At 46.9% G+C, this 27,735-nt stretch overlaps 1 protein-coding gene across 4 annotated transcripts; it reads right to left on the reverse strand.

Annotated features, from left to right (window-relative positions):
• Positions 1-12: 12 nt before the first annotated feature.
• On the reverse strand, positions 13-27,153 carry gas2l3 (growth arrest-specific 2 like 3). Of its 4 annotated transcripts, XM_035617726.1 has the most exons (10): positions 17,190-17,341; positions 16,934-17,098; positions 14,997-15,049; positions 8,950-9,136; positions 7,530-7,648; positions 6,953-7,097; positions 5,596-5,659; positions 5,312-5,453; positions 4,041-4,145; positions 13-2,680 (listed from the first exon to the last, which is right to left on the reverse strand). In XM_035617726.1, the coding sequence occupies exons 3-10, from the start codon at positions 15,018-15,020 to the stop codon at positions 1,310-1,312; spliced, it is 2,157 nt and encodes a 718-aa protein (XP_035473619.1). In that variant the 5' UTR covers positions 15,021-15,049; positions 16,934-17,098; positions 17,190-17,341; the 3' UTR covers positions 13-1,309. The 4 variants fall into 4 exon arrangements, with proteins under 4 accessions (XP_035473619.1, XP_035473628.1, XP_035473599.1 ...); XM_035617735.2 differs by lacking the exons at positions 16,934-17,098; positions 17,190-17,341 and adding an exon at positions 26,979-27,153 and having other exon boundaries at positions 6,953-7,094; XM_035617706.2 differs by lacking the exons at positions 16,934-17,098; positions 17,190-17,341 and adding an exon at positions 26,979-27,153.
• Positions 27,154-27,735: the final 582 nt, after the last annotated feature.

Genomic DNA, 27,735 nt, shown 5'->3' on the forward strand with positions numbered 1-27,735 from the left:
ATGGAGCCAAGGTGATTTTTGCTTTTTTAAAACACTTGTCCATTTATTAATCAAAATGACAAAGGAGCAAGAGACACAATCGACAGAATCAACATTCAAATTGTGACAAACAAAGGTTTCTGTAAAGTGCCAAACGAGAAAAAAGAAAAGCCTCACTGATAATATACTGTATATATACACACACACGCGCAAACACGCATACATACACAAACACCACATAGAAAACTAGATTTTTAATACGCACACACACAAACATTTAGAAACCATTTGAAAAACAAAAAAACAAGTCTACACACGAGTAGATCAGCTTTAAAATGAGTTTGGCCGCTGGAGGGGCCTCGAGAGAAAGAAAGACAGAAAGAGGCGTTTGATCAGTAGTTCATCGGAGAAACCAAAGTAGTGAGTGCTCGTACACACTGTGCAATTTTCATCATCAGTAAAAACCATTAACACCCCCCGCCCATCCCCATCATCTAATACATTCTAATGCCGCTCAGAAACAAGAGAGAGATTTCTGACGAAGGCACGCGACAGGAAGAGGGGTTGAGACCCGACGCCCCGCCTCGGTATGGTTTGTACAAAAAATCCGTCAAAAAGTATCACATCCAACCATCCGCCAGTGGAATGCCTGTTCTCACTGGGGAGAGAGAGGATGACAAAAATAAATCAGAAAGCATGATTTGTGTTCCAGTTTGCGTCACTGCACGAACAAAACTACGACCACAAGGTTCGGTAACATGTTGGAGAAAATAGGACACGCATCTTTTATCTTTAAAAAAACAAAAGAACCTAAGTGCGTTTGATTCATGGCTCTGCCCTCGTCTTGAGCTAAATAAAACTCCAAAAAGCTTTGAGGTTAACGTTTGAACATGATTCTTCTACAAAACTCCATCCTTTGTTCTTCTAGAAAAGTCAGTTCAGACAAATGAACTGTAGCGGCTGTTCGCGTGACGTATACGGTGGAAATGTAAACATTGTGCAAGTTTCCATGTTAGATCTGGTAAATGGAGCGGAGCTGTCAAAAACAAAAACAACAACAAAAACGTTAATTCATCACAGAGACGAAACGAACAGAGCATGACATCTTTGACCCTTTTGGATTTAAAATTACAAAAATAAAAGACTATTAAATAACACAGAATCATCAACCAAAAAAAGGAAGAAAAATGAATTTGCAGACCAAACAAATGGTCAAAAAGGAAAAGCTTACAATTAGTAACATTTATATATATGTTTGTTTCAAACAAGGGCTGGTTTGTGATGAGAATCTGCGTCACCAGCCCCTTGTGGTTTTTGGTAAAGTCCGGGTTCACGTCCTCTGCCACCTCTTACTGTTCATTTCAAAATAAGGGTCCTCGTTCTTGCCCTTGCACTGCGGGGTCTTTCTGCGTACGCTGGGCTCGGCTTGCACAGCCCTCACGTTGGGGCTGGATTTCTGCGGGACCGGGGCGCGTCCCGGAGCTGGGTCCGGTTTTGAAGTTGACTTTCCGATGGCGGGGCGAGTTGCAGACGCTTGTTTCCGCCCGGTCGTCTGCACTGTGGCTGGTGTTTTCTGATTGGCTCTGCTGGAGGGAGAGGGGCTGGTGTTGACCCCCGGGACCCGCCCGGGGGCAGCAGCGGTGCCTCGAGGAGGGGCGGCAGCCTTTGTTGGGGCCGGCCCCTTGGCTTTGGCTGTGACTTCTTTGCCTTTTGGCAGGGAGCAGGTAGGTTTTGGCAGCGCTGGGGGGGCTGTCCGTGAGCTGGTGGCGGGGGGCTGTGGCATCGCTGCTCTTGAATTTGTTGCAGCGGCAGCCCGCGTGGCCGTGCGTACTCGCCTGGCTGCCTCCAGGCGGAGGCGCGAGGCCGGGGAGCCGGGACGGCGCTGTGCAAGGCGAGGCCGCTGGCTGGTGCCCGATGGGGGCCGGGCATCTTTAGGGGCTGGGACCCGTGACGGTGCGGTGACGGGGCGAGGCACAGTGGCGGTGGGTGAGCTGCAGGGGCTGGAGGGTTTGGGGCATTTGGAGGACGGCTCGGGGCAGACGGGGCTCCTGGGCTGAGGGGTGGCGCTGCGTGGCGCCGGTCGGAGCTTCAGGTTGGGGGCAGGAGTTGGATCCGTGGCGAAGGGCGACGGAGCTGCTGACGGAGTCAAAGCTCTGCGAGGAGGACATCCCGAGCTGGGAGACAGTTTGGAGCTTCCCACGGGCGTGGAGGGCAAAGACGAGGAACCTTTGGGGGCGATGGGCAGCGGCAGCTGGGTGGGCTTCCTGGGGGAGGACGGCGTCATCTGGAGGTTCTTCTTGGCCGCCGCCGCAGCACCTCTCCTGGGCAGAGTGGGCGTGCCGGCAGGTGAGGCGCCGTGGAACCGACCCATCTGACCCGCCGCCGCAACAACGGGCGTCTGCTTACAGGCCGGGCCGGAGAGGGAGGCTGACGATGAGGCGGAGGTGGAGGAAGAAGAAGAGGACGAGGAGGAGATGAGGTCGTTGACGGCGGCAAGCGGGTCCATGTCCGGAGGAGGGGGAGGGGGTGGCCCGCCGCCATGGTGGCCCCCCAGGCCGGGGGGGCCTTTCTGGAAGGCCAGGATCTTCTGCTCCAGGGTGGTGAACTGCAGCACTCGCAGGGGGTCGTACTTGGTCAGGAAACCCCGCAGCGTGTCCCAGCCGCCCCCCACGCGGACCATCACATGTTTGCCGTGAAGCATCTGAGGAGGGACGACAAATCACAAATAAAAAATTAACAGTGACACATTCCTTGAAATACCCCTGATTATTCTCCGCAGAGCTATAAATGAGCCCGACCCGGTAGACGACAGTGTCGATTATAATGTAACCATCCAGCGCCACGCGGCGCCATTGGGTAACGAGCTTACATGTGTACCAATCACAGCCGCAGGGAAAGTCATGAAGACTTCTGCCAGCTCACACACGCACTGGCAGCAGCCTGTGATGAGCATCCCCACTACGCACTTTAATGGGATGTAAACACAGTATTTATAGCCGTGTAGTGTACACGCTGCACTACACTAATACTCTACTAATACTACGTGTGCCAAAAGGACTTCAGGACAATGTGCCGCTGCTGTTCAGACATCGTCCATTAGGTTTCAGTCCAATACAGATTCAACGCAGTTTATCTTGCAAATTGTCAAGTCCTCGAAATGTTATGCTCCTCCGGTGACGCCGGCTGGGAAATTCCTTTTTTCTGCTTGGCAGTACTGTCAGCGCTGAGAGGTCAAAAGGTCAGAGTAAACCACAGAATAGCCGACTTTATAGAACGCAACAGTGAGGTTCCGGAAGTGAAAAATCCAGTCCATATTCTCCATTGACATTTTGATTGTTATCCATCATGTAGTAAACAATCCAATGAAGACCTGCGACGAGCTGCGAGGTCGTGATAAGATGGTATACGAACCTGTGGGAGCCACAAGTTTGTATGACAACAACCTTGTTTTATTCAATCCTAAAGTGTAACATCAACGTCTCTGATTGGTGGAGATCACTGTCGCCATTGAAACGCTTACTACATCCCGCGAACTTCGCGTCGACTAGTGATGCATTTTTTCCAAAAATGGGATGCTCCGAATTAAATGTTTTACGGTAACGATTAATTCATGTATATATTTTATAGAAGGATTTTATGAAACGTCAATGGAGTAAATTGAATGAATGGGAAATTCACTCCAGAACTGGAGAAAAAAGTGGGCGGTCACTGTTGCGCTACATTCCAGCACCTCCCTGAAGAGCGTCTTTGAGCATTTAGAATAAATGTATAAATTTGATGTATTATTATCATTATTCATTCAGATCACGCATCCAAATCTGTTCTATCCGTCCATTTAGTCCTTCACAACTTTCAAACACTTCTTACACTTTGTCTTTGTACATTTCCACTGATCCTGCTTTGCTGCTTTCGAGACTTATTCTCACTTGTTTCACGTTGAATTTAAATTTCTACTGAATATCTTTTGTGTCGCTCGAAAGCTGCGACGTGACTGGGCTGCTGCATCTGAATGGGATGGTTGTGTGTGTGCGTGCGTGCGTGCGTGCGTGCGCAGCTCTCACCCGGATAAAGATGGTCTTGTCTCCCAGCCGGTAGCGTCCCTCGGACAGGTACTCAATGGACACCCTGTTGGAGCAGTTGCAGGGCGGGTCATCCATGCCGTGCTCCTGCAAGGCACAATAGGAGAAGCATAAGGGCGACCGCATCGGAGCTCCTCCACTCACCGGCAGCTGTGGTGATTGTGATTTATAAACAGATGACGTATCATGATTTCATTAGCCCACAAGCACATTTAAGACGCAAATTTTTTTGCGTAATGTGTCCCCTCAGATGACGGCGGGAACGAGGCTCCACATTCAGCGGCAGGCCTGCTCGCTTGTTGTGTGTGCGAGCGATAATGTAATTACAGCCGCGGGTGAGTCAACGCGACCCGACGCGTTCCTCCATTTTCTCTCACAAAATGAAACGCGTCCGACAGCGCAATGAGGTCGCACGGGACTGAACAATGAGTGACATTAAAAGTCATTCGTTATGTAAGCTGCTCATGTGTTGCAACTTCTGAGTTTATGGGGAAATACGCTTGTGAATAAATATATACGAGTTGGTGGATGCTTTTTTTCCCCCCAAACTGCCTTCCACTTCAGCGAGTGCAGTTATTTTTAGCCCGGCTGTCTCCTCTGGGAATACCCCCCCCCCACCCCAACGAGTGAGATCCTTGATTTACCCACTGAACTGGATGAGGGAATAACCCCCCCCCCCCCTCAACAAGAATCACATTGTCCATCAGTAATAGTTTAGAAAGTATCAAAACCGCAGTCAGTCGAGGCTAAGCTCATGGCTGCATGACGACGCATTAAATCTGCGGCCCCGGAGTTGACGCGTGACGGCGGCGAGTCACGGGGCAGAGCGCCACGTGGTCCGCTGATGATGTGCGTCACGGACCCTTCAGGGGCCGCAGCGGTGAAGCGGCAAGGAAACCGCCCGCCTGCCTTGCCATCATGGCTTGGGCTTCAACTGGGTCGCACATGTACCACCTACGTGACGACGACGTGATCAGCTGCGATGCCTTTGACATCGCTGAGGTGATGGCGGGGAGGGGGGGAACGGGGGTTTATTAATTGCGCGCCAACAGCAGTTCAACGCCATCATCTAGACTGAGGCTAGGACAGCTCATCAATGTGACTAGTGTTTGTGGGCAGTAAGAAGAGGCCACACTTCCTGCCTCCAGGTGAAAGTTTTCATATTCTGTCTGTTTTGTGTTTTGTTTTTTTTGTTTTTTATATGGAGGGGGTCATTTCTTCTTCATTTGTTCAAGTCGAGAGTCAGGACTTACCCCGGGCTGGTAGAGGCCGCCGTGCTGGCAGCACACGCTAAAGGTTTTGACTGCCGGTGGGGGCTCCTTCGTCAGCAGCAGGGTCTCCTCCAGCTCGATCTCCTTCTCCAGCTTCACCAGCACGGGAGGCTCCACGCCGTACCTGAGGGACGCAGCGCGGAGGGTGGGGGGGGGGGGGGGGGGGGGGGGGGGGCATTCACATGAGCACCCTCTGGGCAATGACAATGTTTAACATTAATAAAAACCATCGCCTACGTTGTTTTTTTTTCTTCAGGCAGACTTACTTGGAGACGATGCGGCCAATCTGCAGCAGACAGAGGCAGACCTGCCGAGGCTCCTTGTGCAGCACTGAGGCAGAAAATAGATGAAAAACTTTTAGATGAGGCGCAACAACAACATGCACGTGTTCGATTTTTTTTTTTCAACGTGACATTCTCAGCACGATTATCCCCCGAGGAGAACTTGGGTGATTCATGCAGAACGGGACAGAGGTTTGGGACAAAGGGAGCAACTTTAAAAAGGGCACCACAGGATATTAATTAAACTACAAATATATATATATTTAAGGACAGGAAAGGCTGCATGAGTACATCCCAATCTTTAAATCTACAGACGTATGGCTTATCTCTTTTTTTTTTTTGGAGGGGCCATTAGTTGTGATGAAGTGATCCCCCATACAGAGCGCTCAGGGGGGATTGCTCGCCGCAGCAGATCCTATTAAACCATTAACAAGGGAGACTTATAACAGCAGATTCCGCTCTGTAAAGTTATTAGCGGCTTACGGCGGAGGTCTAGTCTGTTGACCCTGCTTATCGTCCGGCATGCTGCCGAGCTACAGTTTGGATAAATACGCCATACGCGTTGTGTGCAGATAGAAGAAATTTAAAAGGCATTCCTTCAGTTTTTGCTCCGTCTCCGCACAGAACTGCACTTTTCACTTATTCTCAGCTTCTTTTTGGCCCACGGGGTTTACACAAAAAATATGTTTGACTTGACTGATGCTCATTGCTCGGTAAAGTACTAAGAGGGGGAAAAAAACAGAGTAATTTTTCCAGTAGGTGCAAACCCTTAGGTATTCAGCGGTGTGACGGTGGCCAGGCACATGCAGGGAAAACTCATTGTGATTCCATTTCTGCACTTTGGGAATTCAAAAAGCAGGTGTAAGACTCTGATTTAAGACACTTCAGTCTTCGGTAGAAAGCAGAAATGCGCTTTCTTGGGTAAGACACGAGTCGAGCTTTGTAGCAGTTGGAGATTTTTTTTTTTTTATCTGGTCGTTTAAGAGGTAGAGTCGGAGCAGAATGAATTCTTTGCCAGGAAAAGCACTTCGATGAGTTACGGTTGGTTCTTGCACAACACGAGCAGCAGAAATTCATGACTTTCATAAACAGCAAAAGGGGCTGCCACGTCGAATCCATCAAAAACTGACCAATGTTGTCGATTTAGTCAGACACAGGTTAACGTTTCAAGTTTCCTTGAACACAGCGGATGAATACTAGTTTTTGATGATGCCTCGGAATTTTTAACTGATCTACAGGTCAAGCATCATCTGGCATCTAGTATCTGCAGTTGATGTTTTTTTAGCCATTATTGTGTCATATTTATTCATTTATTTTTAAATGTCCGCGCCCCAGTACTTACCCAGGCCCTCTGACTCAAACAGGTAGGTCTCCTCCACACCGATGTATCGACACCAGGCCAGGAAGTTGGCCGTGTTGTCGCGGGCGAAGAAGGAGCCCGGGGAGGCGTCCCGCTTACAGGCCACCTTCCGTGTGGGGAACAGCTGCTGGGAGAAACGCACGCGCATCGTGGACAATTATTACCACGGACCCCAGTTACTGTTCAGAGATTATACAGTACATAGTAACGTAAGAGGATTTATCATTTTGTGCTCCTAACTTGTGATTTTCAGGTCATCACTGCTTCTAGCTGACATTTCTCACTGGGAATTTCGTGCGTCACATTTGCTGACAGACGTCCAGCCGGATGGGTTCAGCAGTGCAAACACAGCCCGGTCTGTCGTGTATCATTAGAACAAATCACACCAAGAGGTATGGCTGAAAAACTATATTCTATTGCGAAGCATTATAATTCAGGCTGGGATTTGTCCACATCGTGACCGGCAGAGCTCCCGCCACCCGATCCAGGTGAGAGCACGATTGCTGCCCCTTCGGACGAGCGGCCGAGGCTATTTCCGTCGCCGCCCCGTCTGACTCACCTTGCCGAGCGCGGAGGGGCAGCTCTGGGCAATCTTGGTCTGCAACACGCCGATAAGCTGGCAGAGCTTCACGCCGTTGTTCAGCTCCTCCATAAAGAACTCCGCTCTCACCTCCTCCCCTGGACAAAATGGAAACGCGAAATGATCTTTGAGCATCCACATCTGCAAACTTGACGTCTGCAGTACAAAATAAATACAATTCCAGCCTTCTTCACAATATCTATAAACCGTTTTAGTTTTTTTATAAACACTATAGTGTCTTTTGTTGTAGCAATTCACAAAAAACCCTCCGCATTTGCTGTTCAGCAGAGGACTACCCTACCAACTCCTCAAGGACTCACGTCGCTCCCACGACCTCTTATTGTAAATCACCGCCCTAGGAAACTCAACAAAAGGCCACTGGGTCGGACTTGATTCACACAGGGAACAAATTCCACAATGGCCATAAACACTAAGCGACCAAGATCGCTCCACAAAAGTAAATTCTTTTCCCAAAAAACAACAGCCGAGCCAGAGGGGACTGAAACTTGATCCGCCGCACGCCACCTGTTTCTGCAGCACCCGGGACCCCGAGGACTGACGAACCGATCGGTGAAAATGTCGGATGCAGGTCATCGCGGTCACGGTCAATAACTCTAGCGAATGTTAAGTACCTGCCCACATTCTTCATGAGAAAAAAAACTGAATGTCATCTTCTAAAAAGTCAACAATAGAGTCAGCTTCAATTTCCTCACCGGACCATTGTATCACAGGGGACAAAAGATGTCAGTATAATGACGGCGACAAGATGAAATCAGGGATTTTGTTCCACTCCCGTTTATGCGGTTTGCGAAGGTTCCAGTTGGAAACGGCAGCATCCAAATCCAATTACATGGGAGACCGATGTCAATTGTGCTTTGTTATTTTCCTAGCCTCGGGGGGGACGGGGGGGGGCGGTCGAGTGTCGGCGGGCAAAATGTCACGTGTTGATTCATAGGTTTGGACACATTTACTCTGCTGTACTGTACGTAGCCAGTAACGTATGATATTAGCGCCCGACCGATTTATCAGCTGGCCTAAAAAAAAAATATCGGCCCAAATGAGCCGTACAGACATATGTTAATGTTTGCCGATATGAACACTTTTATTTCACAGAATTAACAATGTTATTGTTTTACGTGAGGAAAAAAATATATTTTCTCGCTTCAAGTTCTATGTATTTGACTATCTATTCAAGTTTATCTATGAAGTGTAAAATATCAACTTATAAAATATTACTTTAATTTCTTTGATGACATCTTTGGAATCATTGCAATTGTTTATTTATTTTTAAATAAATATATATCGGCTGATATATCAGTATCGAAACCTTTTTACTCCCTAATCGGTAGGGGGGGGGGGGGGGGGGGGGGAGGCTATGAGACCAGCAATCAGCACTTACCCAGCATGCCCGTGAGCCAGATGGCCAGATCCTCCTGCATGGGCACCAGGGTGGCTTCATGCCGCACCGCCAGCCACTGGTCGTACTGGAAGACGTCCGCGAGGCCGGGGCCGTGCCGCTGTGCCAACGGGCTGCGAGGGCTCCTGGGGCTCAGCAAGGGGGCATCAAACTTCTCGCCGAACCACACCTGGAGGGGGACGATGAGACGTGGAAGGAAGATTGAATTTCAGATTTTTTTCCTGATCTGCGTTGAATGAAGCAAAGTTAAAAGGGCTGAACTTTGGTGGACAAACGCTCTCGTTCGTTAACGCCTTCCTCGATTCTAGTCAAGAGCTGACGACACAGAATTAAGTTGGAGCCGCAAACGCCAAGAGCTCTGAGGGTTATACAATTAATGCGGTCTACATCGTCTCCGTGTATGACTCGAACGCAGAGCCTGGAAGGCTGCTCCGACTGATCAGCGTTTGGCTGCCCACTTGTCGACACATCTGCCTGATCTGAGATCTGACTTCCCTCACTGAATCACGGTGTTAACTAACATCAACTTTAAAGGGAATTAGCTCATCTTTTTTTTTTTTTTAGCTTTTTTCGTCAGAGACAGATGAGACACTCATATCTGTACACTTGCTTTTGTTAATTAGACGAGCCCAAAAGAAAAATGATCACTTGAGCGAGGCGTTGATAGAGGAGCCCGATCGTTTCCACACAGTTTGTTTGTGAAAGACGTAACCCATATCCGGAGAATACCATGCTATGGATTCCTTCTAAACCCTGAATATAGGTTAGCAGTTCCCCCACAGGCCAACGCGTCATATTGAAGCATGATCATACTCTAGCTCTACCATTCAGCCTTGCACTATAGTGGGTGATTCGCAGGACCAATCCATGCACAGAGGAAGCGTCGCGGCACAGTTCCCTTCTACGCTTCAGCTCGGAGCACGCGCCGCAACTCCGTAAGGTGACCACTGGGGTTTTATCTTATCTTTGCCAGCCATGTGCATTGTTACATTTTCTTTTGCATGTACACTCAAAGAAGAGTTGAGTGGATTCTGCCTCACTGTTGCACTCGGCCGCTCAAACGGTTACAGTTCACAGTCCGGGTCCTCAGTGCCCGGAGCGAGCTGCTCATCCAGGCTCTTGACACCGATGTCCCTTCATATCCATCTCCCTCCCGTTCCCTTCTCTCTCTCTCTCTCTCTCTCTTACTTGCGCTGTATTTCGCGCTGACACATCAGCAAGTCTTTGGTATGAAGGAGAGACGGACAATAATCCCATCTAACCCCAGCAGCTCTTGGTCTCACAGCCACCGTGCACATTAATGAGATTATTATTGAGTTGGATTTTCTTTTAGGGGACAAACAAGGACGAAATAAGGGACAACTCCACTCATGGCAGGCAATTTCATCTAGATTTAAAATAACCCAAGTTGTTGGCTCTCAAACACCTTCATCCAAGCCGTTTCTTAGACATGAGAATTGGGTCTGGACAATTTTCCCGGAGTTTGCCTTTTCGCATATGACGAACGCAGCAGGGGATTGTCCGAGTCCGACGAGTTCACACCAACAGCAACGTTTCCAGAGCATTCTGTGGTGTCTGGGTAGATTGTGCGGGAGGCGGAACATGGCGATAACGCCGCTGTGAAAGATCTTTTTCCGGAAATTTTACAAGAGTGCTGGCAGGATAGGTTCTGGAAAATATCCAGGGCAAAATTTGCGTTCTCACATACCCCCTCCAGAAGATTTCAGGGAAATGTCAGGACAACAGTGCGTGTCTGAAAGCAAGCTCTAGATAGATGTATAATGAAAAGGCATCTGCGTTTTCCTAAAAGGAAACAAAAGCATCTAACACATATTTACCAAATAGATTAATCTTGTTTTATTTTTAACCTTTCTGATTGTTCCCAGACAGCGGGGAGGAGGAATGATCGAAAAACCAGCAGCAGATGTTGTGCACCGCCGCGACTTGTCCGGACATTACATAACTCACTTATGGCGCTCCCGCCCGGGCCGGCGCGTCGACATCTGTTTAAGATACAGCCTTGGATCTTTGTGTCCATCACACGTCATCGAGCAATGAAAAGGGACACTGCGTCCGCTGGCCTCTGGGGGTTACTGGGCTTTGGACAAGGCCGAGTCTTATTAAGGCCCTCGAAAATGAATCATGTTTCGTTCCGCGTACAAACAGGAAACCTCCTAGACAGTCAACAAAGGGGCCGTTATACAGTAAATGTGCTGCTGCTGATGCTGCTCTGAGCTGCCCCAACAGCAGTGGATAGAGTGCTTTGTGTGTGTGTGTGTGTGTGTGTGTGTGTGTGTGTGTGTGTGTGTGTGTGTGTGTGTGTGTGTGTGTGTGTGTATTTGACTATTGTTGTGATATCGCTTTAATGAACTGCACTGGATCAAGCTTTAAGTATGTTGGAGGATTGTTGGACTTTGTGGCCAAAGCTCACACAGGGAGTTGTTCCGATCATTTACAATTTGGCAGTAACTCTTAACCTTAAACCTACCACTCCAAAGAGGGGATTTTCAACAAAAAAAAACCCACGACAAAACATTGACTTTTAAGCTCTTCGGTCACAAAACACAGACGGAAACAAAAGGATGGTCAAAACAAAGCAGCAGCGGCGGAGATCTCCTGACTTTTTATCCCTCATGTGCCCCTTTAACATTCAACTTCAGACAAGCTCGTTTTCATGATCTAGCAAATCCATTGTTGGGTCAGGTGTCGCCAGCAGCCCCCGAAGAGCCTTAAATTGGCCGAGTGTTAGGATTAAGGGAAAAACAAGCAATCGTTCGGAACAGACGTCAATATGGACGTCATCGCTTTTATTAAATCCCTCACTTGACCCCATCAGACGTGAGATTGGTCAGAACACACACACACACACACACACACACACACACACACACACACACACACACACACACACACACACACACACACACACACACACACACACACACACACACACACACACACACACACACACACACACACACACACACACACACACACACACACAGACATCTGATCTTCTTAACCGAAGAAAAAAGAAAAGATGAGCTCACATCAAAAGAGATGATCCATCCACTCACAAATATGTTACGTCACACTGTTCAGAAGGGGCCGGACCAGCCTGCAGTGCTCGGCAGCGGCTCCACAACAGCATATGTGCCCTTTTTCTCGTCATCCAGCTAATGAGGAAACTAAGGCAGCGTAGAGTAACATCCACAAGTTACGTAATAAACGACGCGGATTAGAAAAAGACGACCGATCAGAGGAGGAGGATATTCCCGCCTCATACTGTGTCACCTGATCCGAGGTTCGGGTTCACGGCGAGCGTTCGGGTTTTAAAAGCAGACTAATGATGTCGATTTTAAAAAATCTGCATGGGGGCGTTCTCAGTTAATCTCTCCTTCCTTACACCAACTCTCTCCTTATTGGGCACAGGAATGTGTATTGGTAATCCGGCAAAGAAATACAACCTGCTGAGATTATAAAGCAGGGTTTGAGCCTGTGTAACCGTTTACGCTTTAGGAGCTTATCTGATGCTCTTAACCCCCGAGCCACTTATAGCGAGGGAGACTCAAGTCCCTGAAACAATATTCAATAGCAGGAAGGTGGAGGGGAAAAGACGATCATTTGAATCCAGTGTTGAAATTAAAAAAAAAAAAAAAGGAAATATATTGTTTCACATTTCCCTTTCCTTGTAATATCATCACCTCACCTCGTGACTATTACTTCCACCGCTTATCTTGAAATGTCTTCAGTACATAAGCTTTTCTCATGACTGTGTCATTTGTTTTTCACACTACTACAGAGCCTCTTTTGTTTCACGCCGCGACAGTGATTCATGTACATGATGCCCCTAAGGCGAATGAAAAAACAACAACACAACAGCTCTGTCGGATGTTCAGTTACACGAGTAACATTTCACCATATGACACCATAACAATTCTTTATTACATTTTTTTTTTTTTTTTTAAGTACCCATCTTTCAAATTACTTTGCCTTTTTTTTTTTAAACTTCCCATGGTCTGGCTGTCCAACCTTTGACCCTGAAGTCTCATCCCAGAGCACGGGGGCTTATTGGTTTGGAACTAACAGGGTCACATTGCTCTTTTCCAACACTACTGGAGCCACTCAGTCCTTCTAACGTCGCCTTGGCATCGGTGAGGGAATGCGGTGATGCGCTGTGGGAGCAGAACGGCTCCTCCAAGGGATCACTTGTAAAGCAATGTGCTCCTTCCTGTCCGTATAGTCATCTCTTCTCATGGTAACTACGCAGTCCTCCTCCTCTTCAGGGGACAAAAACAAACAAACCCTACTGTACATCTTGCACAGTGTGTAGATTTCTTCTTAAACGTGATGCATACGCAATATACACGCAGGAAACAATGCCTCCCTAACCCCACATATTTATATTACTTCTGTTTTCTGCTTTCTATATGTGATACTGAACTAGAAACTCCATTTCCCATCGGTTACATCAAAAATACTGGGAAGCTACAAAGTGACAAGGTTTTGAGCATTCATCAAGAAAATGTTTCTGAACTTTGCTATGACATCAGGGCGCGTGAACGAGACCTGTGCACATCAAACCTTACAACGGCCCGCGTTGCACTAGTAGAAGTGTGCATATGCCACTCGTGCATACCCACGAGCGCCTTCGTTTTCAACATGGGTGAACTGAGCGGTCACAGTGTTGCCCGGTTTATTGAATGTGACCGTTGCTCTACGTGGGCAGTGAAGCTCCGAGCGAAGCTTTGGAAGTGTAGCTGCAGCGTCACGGCCTCTGCAGCGTCGCCACAGTCGGATCGATATCCTCACAGGGTACCCCCTCTCATAGCACGCAATAGCATGTCAAAAAAAAGGAGAAAAAATCACGGTAAATTTTTGAATACCACCTCTGGTATTGAGTAGGAAGCTGCACGTGTTTAAAAACATGATTTTTTCTTTAAAAAACAAAAAAGAAAGAAAAAGAAAATTTAACCCGTGAAGGGTTTTTCCATTTATAAGTATGTTTTGTTTATTTTTAAATCACCTGACCCATAAAAGCTAATGTAACCGTTGCCTGCCGCGTTCAAACCTTCCGATCAACGCAACGTCATGAAGCGATCCAATGCGGGCGAAGCTGCAGCATCCGACCACTGTCAGTCAACAAACTCTGAGGAGAACATTTGCAGCCTCGCCGTCTCATCGCCAGCAGTGCGACAGGTTTCCTGCCACATGTTACGTGGGCTCAGCGCCGAGATACATATTTTGAATATCCACGGCCTCCTTGACTGGGTGGGGGGGGGCCAGAATGATCAGAGCCAGATGACAGAGGGAAAAGCCCTCTCTCTCCGCGGCGCTGCCATGTGACAAATCTGTAACACGATACGTTTGTTGTTTTGGATTTAGGGATGGTTCGCACTCTGGTTGCTGGGAGTGGACGGGAAACAAAAAAAATGTTTTAACATTCCACTCTCAAAAAAAAATAAAAAAAATGTGAAGAGGAGGAACTCCTCAGGGTCTGAGCGGTGGAACGTCAGACGCGCATAACAGCAACAAGACGGCATGCCCCGACACACAGGTGGGCCCCTCACAGCTGTTGAGTGGGAGACAGATGCCTGCGGTTCTTTACTCAATCGGAATAAACTCGCGTCTGGGTAGTTTTTCCGTCAATTCGGCACAGCAGACCGTTTTTGAGAGACTTGCCGCTTTCGCGCACAAGAATGGTGCCGACTGGCCTAAAGGGGGCGCTGCAACGCGGACTCAGACTCTGGTTCAGCGACGAAAAAAGTTTCGAAAATTTGTGATGACGTCCAGCTGCACATGCCTAAAATCCAAAAAGATGGACAGGATTGGTCAGAAAGTGGATCAAACGATATCAACCACAATACGTCGTATACACGTTGGATCAGAAACAACATCGGCAAACCAAATGCCGCTACGGCTTCGTGAAACTCTTTCACTCCTCGATCTCCAACCTGAAGGACCACCATCCTCCCCTCTGACCAATCAAAGTGCCCCTCGTGCAGTCTGGATAATGATGATGATCTTACCTGGATGCCAGTCTGGACAGCCATGACTGCGACGACCGATTCACTTCTTCATCCTGTGGAAAGACGAGACGGAGAGAGACAAGTGTGAAAAGGGGGGGATGATATCAAAACGTCAGTCGCACTTCGCAGTTCACAGAGAACACGAATAAGGGAAGTCCACTTAGTCTTCGCTGTGTTTCTGCACACCAGTTATCAGGATGCACATGGCAACCGATTATGCGACAGGCAGGAATTTTGGGGAATGTGCTTTTTTCATGAGAAAATAAATTCCAATCTTCTGCCTTTTTGGAGGCAGTTAACTTAGCTGGGCATAAAGACTTGATGTAGGGAGGGGAAACAGGGCGGTTACTGGCTTTCACCATTTCTTGGCAAACAACAGCTGGAAGTGGTGACTCTCCGGAGTCCTATCGTCACCTCGGAGATGCCAAACAAGCAGTGGAGATGCTGCGCAGAAGCAATAGTCAAACTAATAAACTGTATTTAAAACTAGAAGGAGAATTAACTAACAGGACACGTCTTAGTTGCTGAGCTTGTGGGAGGTGCTGGTGGGCCGATTTTCTTAAGCTGGACAGAACCAGACTAGTTGAGATAAAAGCTAACTGGTTACGGCTTGATTGTTACTCAACACCTCAATCCTCTCCTCGCAAGAGTTAGATGAGAAATGTGTAGCTATTTTTTATAGAAATAGTAAAGCAGAGTAAAGGAATATCATGTATATAGCATATTTTATATGGTATGGTGTGTGTAAGTATTGCTGCTCAATAGCCTGCATCCCTCATGAGGTTGACTAATATATACTTACCTTCTGTCCAATCTTAAATGCCAGGGGAGTGACCTGGAAGGCACCTCCCCCTCGAAAAATAAAAAAGGGACCATCACGATTGGAAAAAATATATATAACATAATAAGTGATTTTTATGCAAAAGAAGGACTGGTAAACAATTCCTGAAATGAAGTATACTCCTGGTTTCTTTTATAGTAAAATGAATACCTTAAAACAAGCCTTAGGCCTGATAATTCACTGACTAATGGATAAAACAATTGGCAGATGAATCAATAATTAAAGTGTAACAAATTCACTTTATCGTTCCAGCCCTATGCTGGAGCCTCCTGACTCGGAACAAGAGAGAGAGACATGAGAAGAGCCCTGCGGATGACCCGTGGTTCCACACACTGACTTTTAAGCTTCATGCAGGACATACCCCCGATTCTCTCATCAAGTCCATTCCGTCTTCTAAACGAATTTCCGACATGCGTCTCTTCTTTTTAATCAACCCACGTATTCTCTATTACTGTCAAAAAGAGCTTCCCATTTCAGCACAGAAAAGTCAAGTGGCTGCAGCTTTTCTTCTAATTCACTGTGTGATGAGTGTGTAATCAAATCCACGAGACGTAAATTTACATTTTGGCGGGTGTTCTGGACAATCGGATGGGAAAAAGTTGAACACCATGTACTGTAGCTGTGTAAGAACATTGCAAATGGATTGTTTAACAGGACATGAGCTGCAAAACTCAGGCACTCAGGATGTAGCGAACGGCCTTCTGGGAGAGCGGAGGGGGGGGGGGGGGGGGGGGGGGGAGCAAGGGTGTTGTTTTTACTGGACACAAAATGAGTTTCAGTCAATCAGACTTTCCCACGAGGAAGTGATGGGACGAATTTGGTCAGAGGGCTCCTCTCTGCACTTTCCCACACAGGATGTGAAGGATTACCCCGCCGCGCAACTGTCCCTGAGGGTGTGTTTGACAAAGGGAGGCAGTGGGTGGGTGGGGGGAGAAAGTAATCACAAGCACGTAGATCCTAATAACACTGATCATTTGCTCAACACAGCTGAGGCAACACAGACCCCCGCCCCCAATCCTCCTCTGACACACCCCATAGGAAACCTAAAATTCTCCACCGAAATGGCTTTGTGAAACTCCTACATGGCAGTATTTACATGCTCTGGAGATTTTCCTCTGATGCGTGCACCGGCAAGTGAGGAATGAAACTGATCATAAAATTGCAACCCTTATCCACAACTGCTCTCATAACAACATCCTCAGCTGCTCATCAAAGAAACGCCAGTGCGGGAGTGCTGCGTCCGGTCGTCCCGCAAACAAATCTGCAGTTCAGACGAGAGATGATGCAAAGTCAGTGGCCAAGCACGGGACGGGGCAGGAGAGATGATGACAACAGCGCAAGGCGACTCTTACCTCTGAACGGCAACAAGGAAACAGCACCAAACAACTCGGATCAGCCTCGGAATCCTGGCATCCGGTCGCTGGTGAGCCCCCCAAAAAAACCACACCACGCTACTCTGAGCCAGAGCGGCTTCTGCCTCTGTGGTTCCACGAGTGAGCGAGGGAGGGAGAGGCAGTGAGAGAAATGACAGGACAGGACAGGGAGGGAGGGAGGGAGGATGGATGGGGGCAGGAGGAGGTGCAAAAGGAGAGCCCTGACTAATGAAGTGGCTGCGCTTCGCTAAGCTCCGACTGCCCCCCACCCAACAATTCGGTCACAGTGGTACCCTCTCACAAAGCCTCCATTGTTTTGTCAGCTTGCCACCTTCCCTGCCGCGCGCGCGCGCACGCACGCACGCACGCACGCACGCACGCACGCACGCACGCACGCACGCACGCACGCACGCACGCACGCACGCACACGCACGCACGCACGCACGCACGCGCACACACACGCACGCACGCACGCACACTCACGCACACGCATGCACACACTTCTCTTCTCCGATTCAGAAACCAAACCAGGAACTCCCCAATCAGGACGCAATGAAATGGAATGACATGGGACAGAGGGACCGTGGGGGGTTTACCGCCACTTCCTTATCATCCCCCCACCTCCCTGCTAGTCTCACCAGAACAATCCTGGAAGCTCTCCCAGACAAATACTCAATATTTATAGGGTAGAGAGCAGCAGAACAATAAGCGCACAGCTTCTTTCTTCGGTGTCTGCCGTCAAGTTGTACGTGTCATGAAATGACTTTGACCAATGCGTCCACGGCAGAAACAAATTGACGTGGAAAGAGATAAGTCCAAGTGACAAAAACAACAGAACACGTGACGTCACACCATACCAGATGCCCAGATGTTGGTTTTACCCAGCACTGTTCTACTGACTACAGCGTTGTTTGACTGAGATGCACCATTCGAACAAAGTGAGTTGACCTCCGTAATCTTTGGTCCGTCCACACCTGCATACTAACAAAGGATGTTCCCAGAATTAGAGCATGTAAGATGTGATATCAAGAGTTGTGAGGCACAAACTCATGCACAAAGACTGAGCACTGAGAAGCACAAAAGGCCGACGTCTTCATTGTACCCTTGTTTGGTTGAAGACAACTAGGCAAGCCCTTCCATCAATGGCACATTTGAAAACAGAAGGTCAAACCAGTGAAATTAACAAATAAGACAGTTTTAAGAATCCCATCGGATATCAAATTCTGTAGAGCAACTCTTGATTTGTATTGGAAAGAGGATGGCAAGAAATGTCAAACGAGTCCTGATCGAGTCTGAAAGGAATTCCAAGGGGTCAGTGAAGTCTTTTTGAAGTATTGTTTGGAAGTGTTCTCAAGGTTGCGGAGCTGAAAGACCATGAACGCAGACAGAATGAGGATATTTAGGACTTCAGAAGAGAGGAACAATCCAGAATGGCTCTGCTTCTTTTCAGCACGAAGGGCGTTTCGTGAAGGTTCACACTCGGCCACGCGGGACAAAAGGGCAAATCTTTGGCTCAGGACTCCAGTTGTGTGCAGCTGGGGCCCTCGGCAGAGCGCGGAGACGTATGACTCCCCACAGGGACCAAAGGCATTTCAGACAGTCAAATGTCAAGCACAGAGGAGGGCGAGAGAATCCAAGCCAAAAAACGCGAAGAAGGAGACAAAACATGTTTCACAGTGGTGGTGAACTCAGAGTGGTGCGGTGGAAAGGGCAGGGGTCCGACACTGTGGCACTGAACACTACCACGCAAATTCCCCACGGGTCACTGGGGGGGGGGGGACCATCCGACAATGACGGCACTATTCTGCCAACCATGTGTAATGTGCATTTCTCCTCCCGTTCTTTCAGTAAATCTGATTTCCATCCAGAAGACTTGGAGATTATGTTCTCGGAGTTCTTCAGGGGGCCAAATATGCAGCTGAGCCTCTTTGCGGATCATTTTGCAATCCGCGATTGTCGAAGCTCGCGAGGAACACGCTGTACCTTGTATGAACAATGTTGTTTTTTGGCATTTCTGCTAACGGAGCAGTGTGGGAGTTTTGCAACTTTCCCCAAAAAATCCGGTCGACATTTGTTCAGGTGCCATTCCAATATTCCTAAAGCCACGTTAGGATTAACTGAGTAAATGAGGCACAGAAAGACCCTGGCCATGTTTGGGTTACCTAACCTGCATTTCTTGTCCCGTGCAACACACAGGCTTTGTTTCGGATTTTATCCCCCTCGGGAGAATTGCCATTTCCAGACTGAATGGACTCAATTGATTTCTTAACATCAGATGGCGTTTCCGGTGTTTTATTCAAAAAGGGACGTTGCAGTGCGAGATGAAGTCTCGGACTGTGCAAATTTTTGAGTGAAGTGTAATATTCAGATTCTATACCTGTGACTGCGTATGGAAATTCTAAGCAGGTTGTGGTATTTGGCCTGTAGGGACACGCATCCGCATGCAGGCTTAAATGTAATGACACGATGGCTGTCGAGCAGAGCGATCTTTTTTTTGGGAAACACGTCTTTAACCTAACATTTACTGACTTAGGGATGTATTGATATAAACAAAAATTTGACAGCTAATTAACAAGAGGCCTTTCTTCTACAGTACCTATTATGCTCAGCAAACAATCCACTTCCTGCCAGGAAGAGGTGTTGAATAAATCAGAGGAATTTCCTTTATCTGGGCACAAATGAGCAGTTTAATAGACTCTGACTCTATTAAAAGAAACCGGATCTACTCTGAACTTCCCTGTAGCCAGGAGTAAACATAGATTCAGTCTGTGTGTGTTTCGTTGAGGGTGGGGGTGAGACATCTGTCCGCATGTTCCCCATGCAGGTCGCCTCTCTCTCCCTCGATCTCTCTCGCTCTCTAGTCGCAGCCGGTAATCATATAAGAGGATCAGCGCTATTCCAGACAGCAGAGTGCATCCACCTCCACAACAACAAAGTCGTCATCACAACACGCTGCACGTGGTGCATGCTCGCAGCCCAAGGCACTCCGGCACCGCATGCAAGCACCCGTGCATGAGCGCAAAAAAAAAAAGAAAAAAAGAAAGGAGAAATGAGAACGCATTACGCAATGAGTTAAAAGTAGATGGTTCGAGGGGTGACGTGGTTCAGATTTTCCTCTATATGGCATATAGTGTGTGTGTGTGTTGGACGAATAGGAACGGAGTAAACAAAACAAATAAGGCTGGGTTCAGCAAAAATGAATGATTTATGTCATTATTCAATTCCCTAAAGGTTAAGCACAGCTGGAGCAAAGGTTTAAGATGCCATGTGTTCGACACACAGCTTTCCCTCCTCTGCCTTGTTGTGCTTCCTGTGAGCCCAGAGGGCCAAACATTTCTACCACTCATACAATGTCTTTTATTCAATTTTACCTTCTTTTTTTTATATATATAATTTAGAAGCAGCTGTGTTGTTCATCACACAGGTGACAGCCTTCAGGCGTCCATCGACATGCTTGTCGGATTGTTGGATGTCTGAACCCCCATCCCCTGACACCATACCTAGGTTAGAGCAGGGAGAACTCCATTCGACACTTTCTCAAACCAACCATCCGGCACTTCTCGGACGAGTGTGAGTAGATGCCTCTCGAACTCTTGCTTTCATTCCTAACACACCTACTCCCATCAAATAACAATAAAAAGGTTTGTCATTATCCCCATTTCTATGCGTCACCCTGTCTATGGTCTGCTTCGTTTCTATGCGAGATTTTATACTTCATCACCTCCAATTGTGATTCTGTTGGACGAAATCTCGCTGAAGATTTTTTTTTTTGGGGATATGAAAGGGAGCGAGGCTCTATTTTTAGCCATTTAATTCAATATCTTGAGTAGACAGAAAAATGGATGAGCTATTTCTTTTGTGGTTGTATCCCAAATACCCGCGATGTGAAGTGGCCGTGGCCCAGCTATGAGGGCCATTGAGCCTCCTGCGCCCCTTCCAGTTCCCTGCGGTCCAAAAGGGGGTTCTGCTGGACGTGGCCTCTCCCAAGAGAATACTAACTCCTCCTCTATTAAACTTCTTCCTGCTGAGCCCCTTTGTGTCTGGACTTAATTACCCTGTTGGAGGAGCGTTTCATCAGGGCCTCCCCCCCCCTTTTCATTACAGACGGGGGGCTGGCTGCACTGTGCCAAGAGGGACATTCATTCAGTGGGAGAGAATGAAAAAAAAGGAAATATACCTCAACGGTTTGGCTGACAAAAGTGAGCGCCACATGACGAGGAAAACTTTTCTTTTCCAAAGCAGTTCAGTCCTCTGCGGGCCTGTACAAGATTGCTCATCGTGGTTTTCTATGGTCTATCCCTCATTCATGCAGAATTAAAACATTCTTGGCCTCCATCCTGTTGTCCTTGTTGGAGTGGTCCGTCCCTCCGAGGTGAGATGGTGGGAGGAAAGCCCATCTTAAAGGCTTCAATGGTCGGGAGCCACCTGCCAATCCCATTTTGATTTGTTGATGCTAATCCACGGCTCACCACATGCCACCGGGTCGGTCCTGGGACTTTAAAAAGCCCCCTCGGTGCTGACTCAGGATCAGGCCTCCCGCCCAGCTTTCCATTACCTTGACAAACAGAGGACCCAAATGGAGGCCGATTCCAGGTCGGGAAAAAAGGGGCCTACCGGTGTGTAAGCCCGACGAACTCTTGCATGCTCTCTTATATATGCTCTTTTATATGATTACGGTCCTCGGAGTCAAGCCTTCCCACAAGCGGAAGATACAATCCGCCCATGTATTTACCCATAACATCTTGTGCACACTGACTGCGCCTTCTCGAAAATACAATGTCAGCTCTTTTATAGCCTCACAAAATATTTAGGCTGTATATTTGGGCAATACCCCCCCCCATTTCCAAGTACTTCGTCCCTCCCACGGTCAATAAGAATGGATTAATCCTGGAAGGTTATTGATCTGATGCTTTTCTCCTGATGAATGAAACAGCAGTGATTGTCCGACAAATGAGAACGTGGTCCAAACTGTTGTACTATACTGTTAAAAACTTGATTAAAATCAAAATACGGATTTCTTAAGATGTTCAATGTTACATGGGGCTAACGGAACGGAACGCAAAAACTGAGCTGACTTGACATTAAAGCGATTCCTCATTTCAAATCTTGAAACAAACTATTTATATAGGCAGGGAACATCTGAACAGTGACTCTGACAGTTAACAAGAACTACAAGAAACAGATACAGAATCCTTCTTTGGCAAACATTTTTGTCATCTGTCGAAATGGATGAATGGGCTGATTAATGTACTCATGTGACTCATCACATGAACCGTCTACTGGGTCCCAGTGACCTACACGTGGAAATATATATCTTCCAGAACATCACCACATGAAGCTGTACAGACAAACAGAAACACACCAATGACGGCGGTCCATCATGGCACTGTGGCATCTGTGGAGCCCGGCCCGTTTTCAGTCACCCCCCTTTTTTAAAATTCCTGCTACATGATGTCAGCAACCAGTTGACTGAGTCAATCAGCAGTGACACACACACACACACACACACACACACACACACACACACACACACACACACACACACACACACACACACACACACACACACACACACACACACACACACACACACACACACACACACACACACACACACACACACACACACACACACACACACAAATGCCAACTAACTCCGGTGACATCATCCCTTCCTTCACTGCACAGGTCCGGCCGTTTGACATACCTGAGCGACACACCACCAAACCAACTCGACCGTTGATCTTTACCTCAGCCGTTACTCAAGAGCCATGTTTGTAACTTGCGGTGCCGTGATGCATCTTGTCACGCGTTCATTAAATTAATGAACTGGGACGTGAAAAACCGTTGACAGAGGAGCGTGCTGGGTTGAAACCGACGGTTACAGAAACTCTTTGCCTTTTGTCTAGCTGCCAAAAAACGCCCATAATGAACACTGACAGGAAGAATATGTCCAGTATGTAAAGGTTGACTGTCGACATATTAGTTTATCATCTAAATCCTACATTTCCTTTACCAATGACACATGACGTGTGATATTCAAAAATAATCTGTCAAATAAACGATTTACGTCGAGTCACAGGATTTTGCCAATAATCATGGGTTTTCTTTCCCCTACAAATTGAAGCATACAACATCCAGGCTTTATCAGGGGTCAGTTCCGATAAGCCTGTGCAGCCAAAACAGCCACTTTGCCCCATCCCATCTCTTCACAGAGGCCAAGGCGATGTGAAAGGTCAAGGGGTCAGGTTGTTTTGTCACATAATAACCCTGGTTAGTGTGTGTGTGTGTGTGTGTGTGTGTGTGTGTGTGTGTGTGTGTGTGTGTGTGTGTGTGTGTGTGTGTGTGTGTGTGTGTGTGTGTGTGTGTGTGTGTGTGTGTGTGTGTGTGTGTGTGTGTGTGTGTGTGTGTGTGTGTGTGTGTGTGTGTGTGAGATTTGAAAAGAGCGGCACCTTTCACCTTAATCAGCCTCAGCCAGGCTAAGACGAGGTGGGAGAAACATGGTCACCCTTGGATCTTCAGCCCTTTAACAGAGTCGCACCACAGTGGAAATAAAGGAAAACAGAGGTGTTGAATAAACGCAGATCTAAAACTACGCTGGCAGGAAACGACCACATCGGTGATTGCAAACTACGTGTCGACTTAACTGCACCTGCTATCAGGAACGTGAATCAGACTTATGATAAACCAGCCTCCACATGGAGGATTGCAGTTCCACAATGACTGAATAAAACTGGCCCTAATGTTTACACTATCACTATTCATTATCTCACATCTTGGATGATGCATCTTTAGGTTGGGGGGGGGGTCCATCCTGACATTGAAGAGTATTAAACTGACACACGTTTTCATTTATAAAGATTTTACAGCTATTCTGTAGTTATTGGGAGCTGTACTCAATCCTTGGAATACAAAACAGCTGACTTTTTTCAAAAAAGAAAAACTGTGACATGAACGGGTCTATAGAAACATATAGTCCACATGACTGTGAGATAAGTTGAGTTCATAGGGTTCAGTCGACCACAGTTGGATTGAGAGACAACTAATGAGACTAAAAGTTTCACAGATGAGACAAAAAATATTTTAGGTCACAACTATTTTTGTTAAATGGCAATGGTAATATCTTCATTTTTTTTCTTTTTAGCCTATTCTATATTATATTTAGAAACAATAAATATCCAAGTGCTGATACTGATTTTTCTTAAATGATAACCTCCATCAACAACTGTACACATAGAAATGTCAGTAATGTAAACCACAAGTAATGATAAATATGGACGTCAGCTCCACTGTGACTATTTACAGGATCAACTTCCGCACACACACACACACACACACACACACACACACACACACACACACACACACACACACACACACACACACACACACACACACACACACACACACACACACACACACACACACCCCCCCCCCCCCCCTCTGACCCACTCCCCTTCTGTAGGCTGTACTAAATAAACGAGGGGTAATCCAAGACTTCATTATCATCTCCATTGTGTCCACACACGCAGCGTCGCACGCCCATATGTCCCCACATGCATTTTTAACTCATTAAGCCTGCTTTGTCTCATCTGGTGCGTGTGTCTTAACTTCTTTCGGGGAGCACTGGCAACTCCAGAACGCGAGGCCTGATGCCAAAGATCAAGCAGATGGAGATTATGAAGATGGCTGATATTGAGGTTGCTACTCATGTGTGCACTTGTTCATTAAGGGCAGTGACAGCTTTGCCTGAAACACGGCGATTTGATAGGGCGACAGACCGTCGTACAGTCTGAACCACAACGGGGACACTGCCGTGGCACCTTTTAATTTGGTTTTTTGGGGGGTCTGAACCCTGGAGGAAAACTTTGTCAACAGAAAGCCCCATTGAGTCAAAAACAAGTACGGTGATTGGCAAGACTTTGGTTGCGTTTCAAACGTCTGGAAAATCAAAATGAAACTTATTGTAAAATATATGATCATTATTGTTAGCTCTGGCTAACTTCATATACCGTACACACTGTAGCTTCAAATAGCTGCAAGTAGCAAACCGTTTACAGTATTTGACAGTCAACTTGTATTAGAATGTTTTTTTGACCACATGGGGTCAACACAACCAGATGCAAACACGACCCGGACATCATCACCTCATAAAAAGGTTAAGATGGTGAACAACATCACCAATGATGATAATTGTCACATCGAGTCATATTTTCCTAATGTTCATATAAAAATATTTAGAGCTGCAACTGTCAAATTAATTAATCGCCAACTATTTTGGAAATCGATTAATCGGTTCAAGTAGTTTTTATGGGGAAAAATAATCATCAAGCCATGAAGTCCCATATGTTTTCTCAAGTATTTAGGTGTCCTTAAGTTGGGGCTGGGGGGCTAGAGCCAATCTCAGCTGACATTGTGCGAGAGGCGGGGTGCAACCCTGGACAGGTCGCCAGCCCATCACAGTGTTTTAATTCACCTTTAGCCTTTTATTTCAATTTTGTTTCATTTCTTATTCTTGAACTTCTATGTCATTTATTGAACAACTTGCCATGATCCCATCTCGCCACATAGGCTGGTTCTGAATCACCTTCCATATCTAATGAATGACTTAAAGTGGGTATTTATTTACAATCAGAACGTCGAGAGATTAAACTCTTTCCACGGTGAAAAATCAAAACAACAATATACTAACCATGAACTCATCATCACCAGAGTGGGCCTGGCCATTCCCTGGCGAGACCCTCGTAGCTGGAAGCACCTGCTGAGCCTTTACTTCACCTCTTTCCCTTCCTCGACAGGAAAACAGGAAGGGCTTTGTTTGTACGTTTTCCCCTTCTGAGAGTGTGACCCAACACAAATAGGTGCAACAGCAAGGAAACACGCCTGTCGGTGTGTGTGTCGGTGTGTGTGTGTGTGTGTGTGTGTGTGTGTGTGTGATTTGATCCAACAACAAACAAGCAACAACAAAAAGAGAGGCTGCGGTGCCTTCCATTGTCATAGCAAAGGGATTTGAACCCACGACCCAATGAACTCATCCCAAAATGACAGCGTCCGCTCCATCCCATCATCAGCTGCTCCAACCTCACACTACTACCAGGCAGCATCCCTCAGCGGACAGGACACCCGTCTCCCATATCTGCACCAGTAAAACCAATGATCCTCTTTCCCATTCACTCTCACCTGCGGATCAAGGACGAACTGTGTGTGTGTGTGTGTCAAAGTCAATTTAAGAGATGCCATTACGTAACAGTGAGATCTGTCCAGTGTGGAGGATGTCAAACTCTGAACTGGTTTACGTTGCAGCAGCAGCAGCAATTTTAACGTGTTTGTTTGGGGCGCGTGTGTGACGGTGTGAAACGTTCCCTTCACACTTTGAGGACGACAAATAAAATTATTTTCTTAAGTATAACAGTGAATGGCCCTAATTGTGGCTTAAAAAATTACATGAGGGCAGTTATTGAGGCAAATAACTTAAAACATAACTTTAACACATAACTTTACTTAAACTTCAAACACAGCATTCCTTTTAAACTCCAACCAGGCAGCATTTTATATGACTTAACTATTCTTTCTTTTTTTTTTTCTAAACACCAGAACTGCTTTTATGCACCTTTACGTGTTTTTGAGTATTGTCAGAGCCACGAGGCTCCCTCATGGATTTTAGGGGTTAGAGTCGGGAGGAAACCTCAGACTCTCGGGACAAACTTTTTCCCCCGTCAGTTCCCGACTGGGATTAGAAACAAAATAACTCCATAGTTCCGGACTTACCAGCAACACTGAAGGGATACGAGTCTTCAAGCGGAACGTCTGGGCGGTTTTGTGCTGGTTTCGAGTCCGTTTTCTTTTCTTATTTTCTCTTCCTTCCTTTTGAAAAAAAAACTTGGGACTGGTCCTGCGGACTACTGCGAGGAGTTGCTCATGTTCCTCGCGTCGCTCGCCGCTGCTGAGCGTGTGGTGTTGGTGAGCAGCGCTGTTCGAACCGGCCAATCAGAGAGCCGCGTCCGCCGCGGAGGGGGGGAGGGGGGAGGGGGGCGGAGTCTCGGGGTTCACCCTCAGTGTCATTTTACCAGATGATGAAAACCCCATTCACAACAAGACCTCACTGTGGGGTTCGTTCAAGTGATTTGTGATTGATGTCAGTGATGAATGTAAATTCTTTATATTCATTTTTCTTATTCTCTATATTTTTTTGCCATATTTGTTTGTTTTTTTTGTTATATATTGTATACGTTGTAAGGTGTGTTGGGTGATTCTTGCTGCTTTGACACCCGAATTTCCCAGCTTGGGATCAATAAAATACCCATCTATTTAACTATCTATCTATCTATCTATCTATCTATCTATCTATCTATCTATCTATCTATATATATATATAATCTATCCATCTATCTATCTATCTATCTATCTATCTATCTACCTATCTATCTATCTATCTACCTGAAAGAATTACTGTGATTTTCCTTTCCCCACTTTGTATTTATTCAGTCTTTTAGTAGTCTTACTGTAATAGTCATTTCGACGATTG

Source organism: Scophthalmus maximus, chromosome 12 (genome assembly GCF_022379125.1).
Source record: "Scophthalmus maximus strain ysfricsl-2021 chromosome 12, ASM2237912v1, whole genome shotgun sequence".
In the NCBI taxonomy this organism is placed as follows: Eukaryota; Metazoa; Chordata; class Actinopteri; order Pleuronectiformes; family Scophthalmidae; genus Scophthalmus; species Scophthalmus maximus.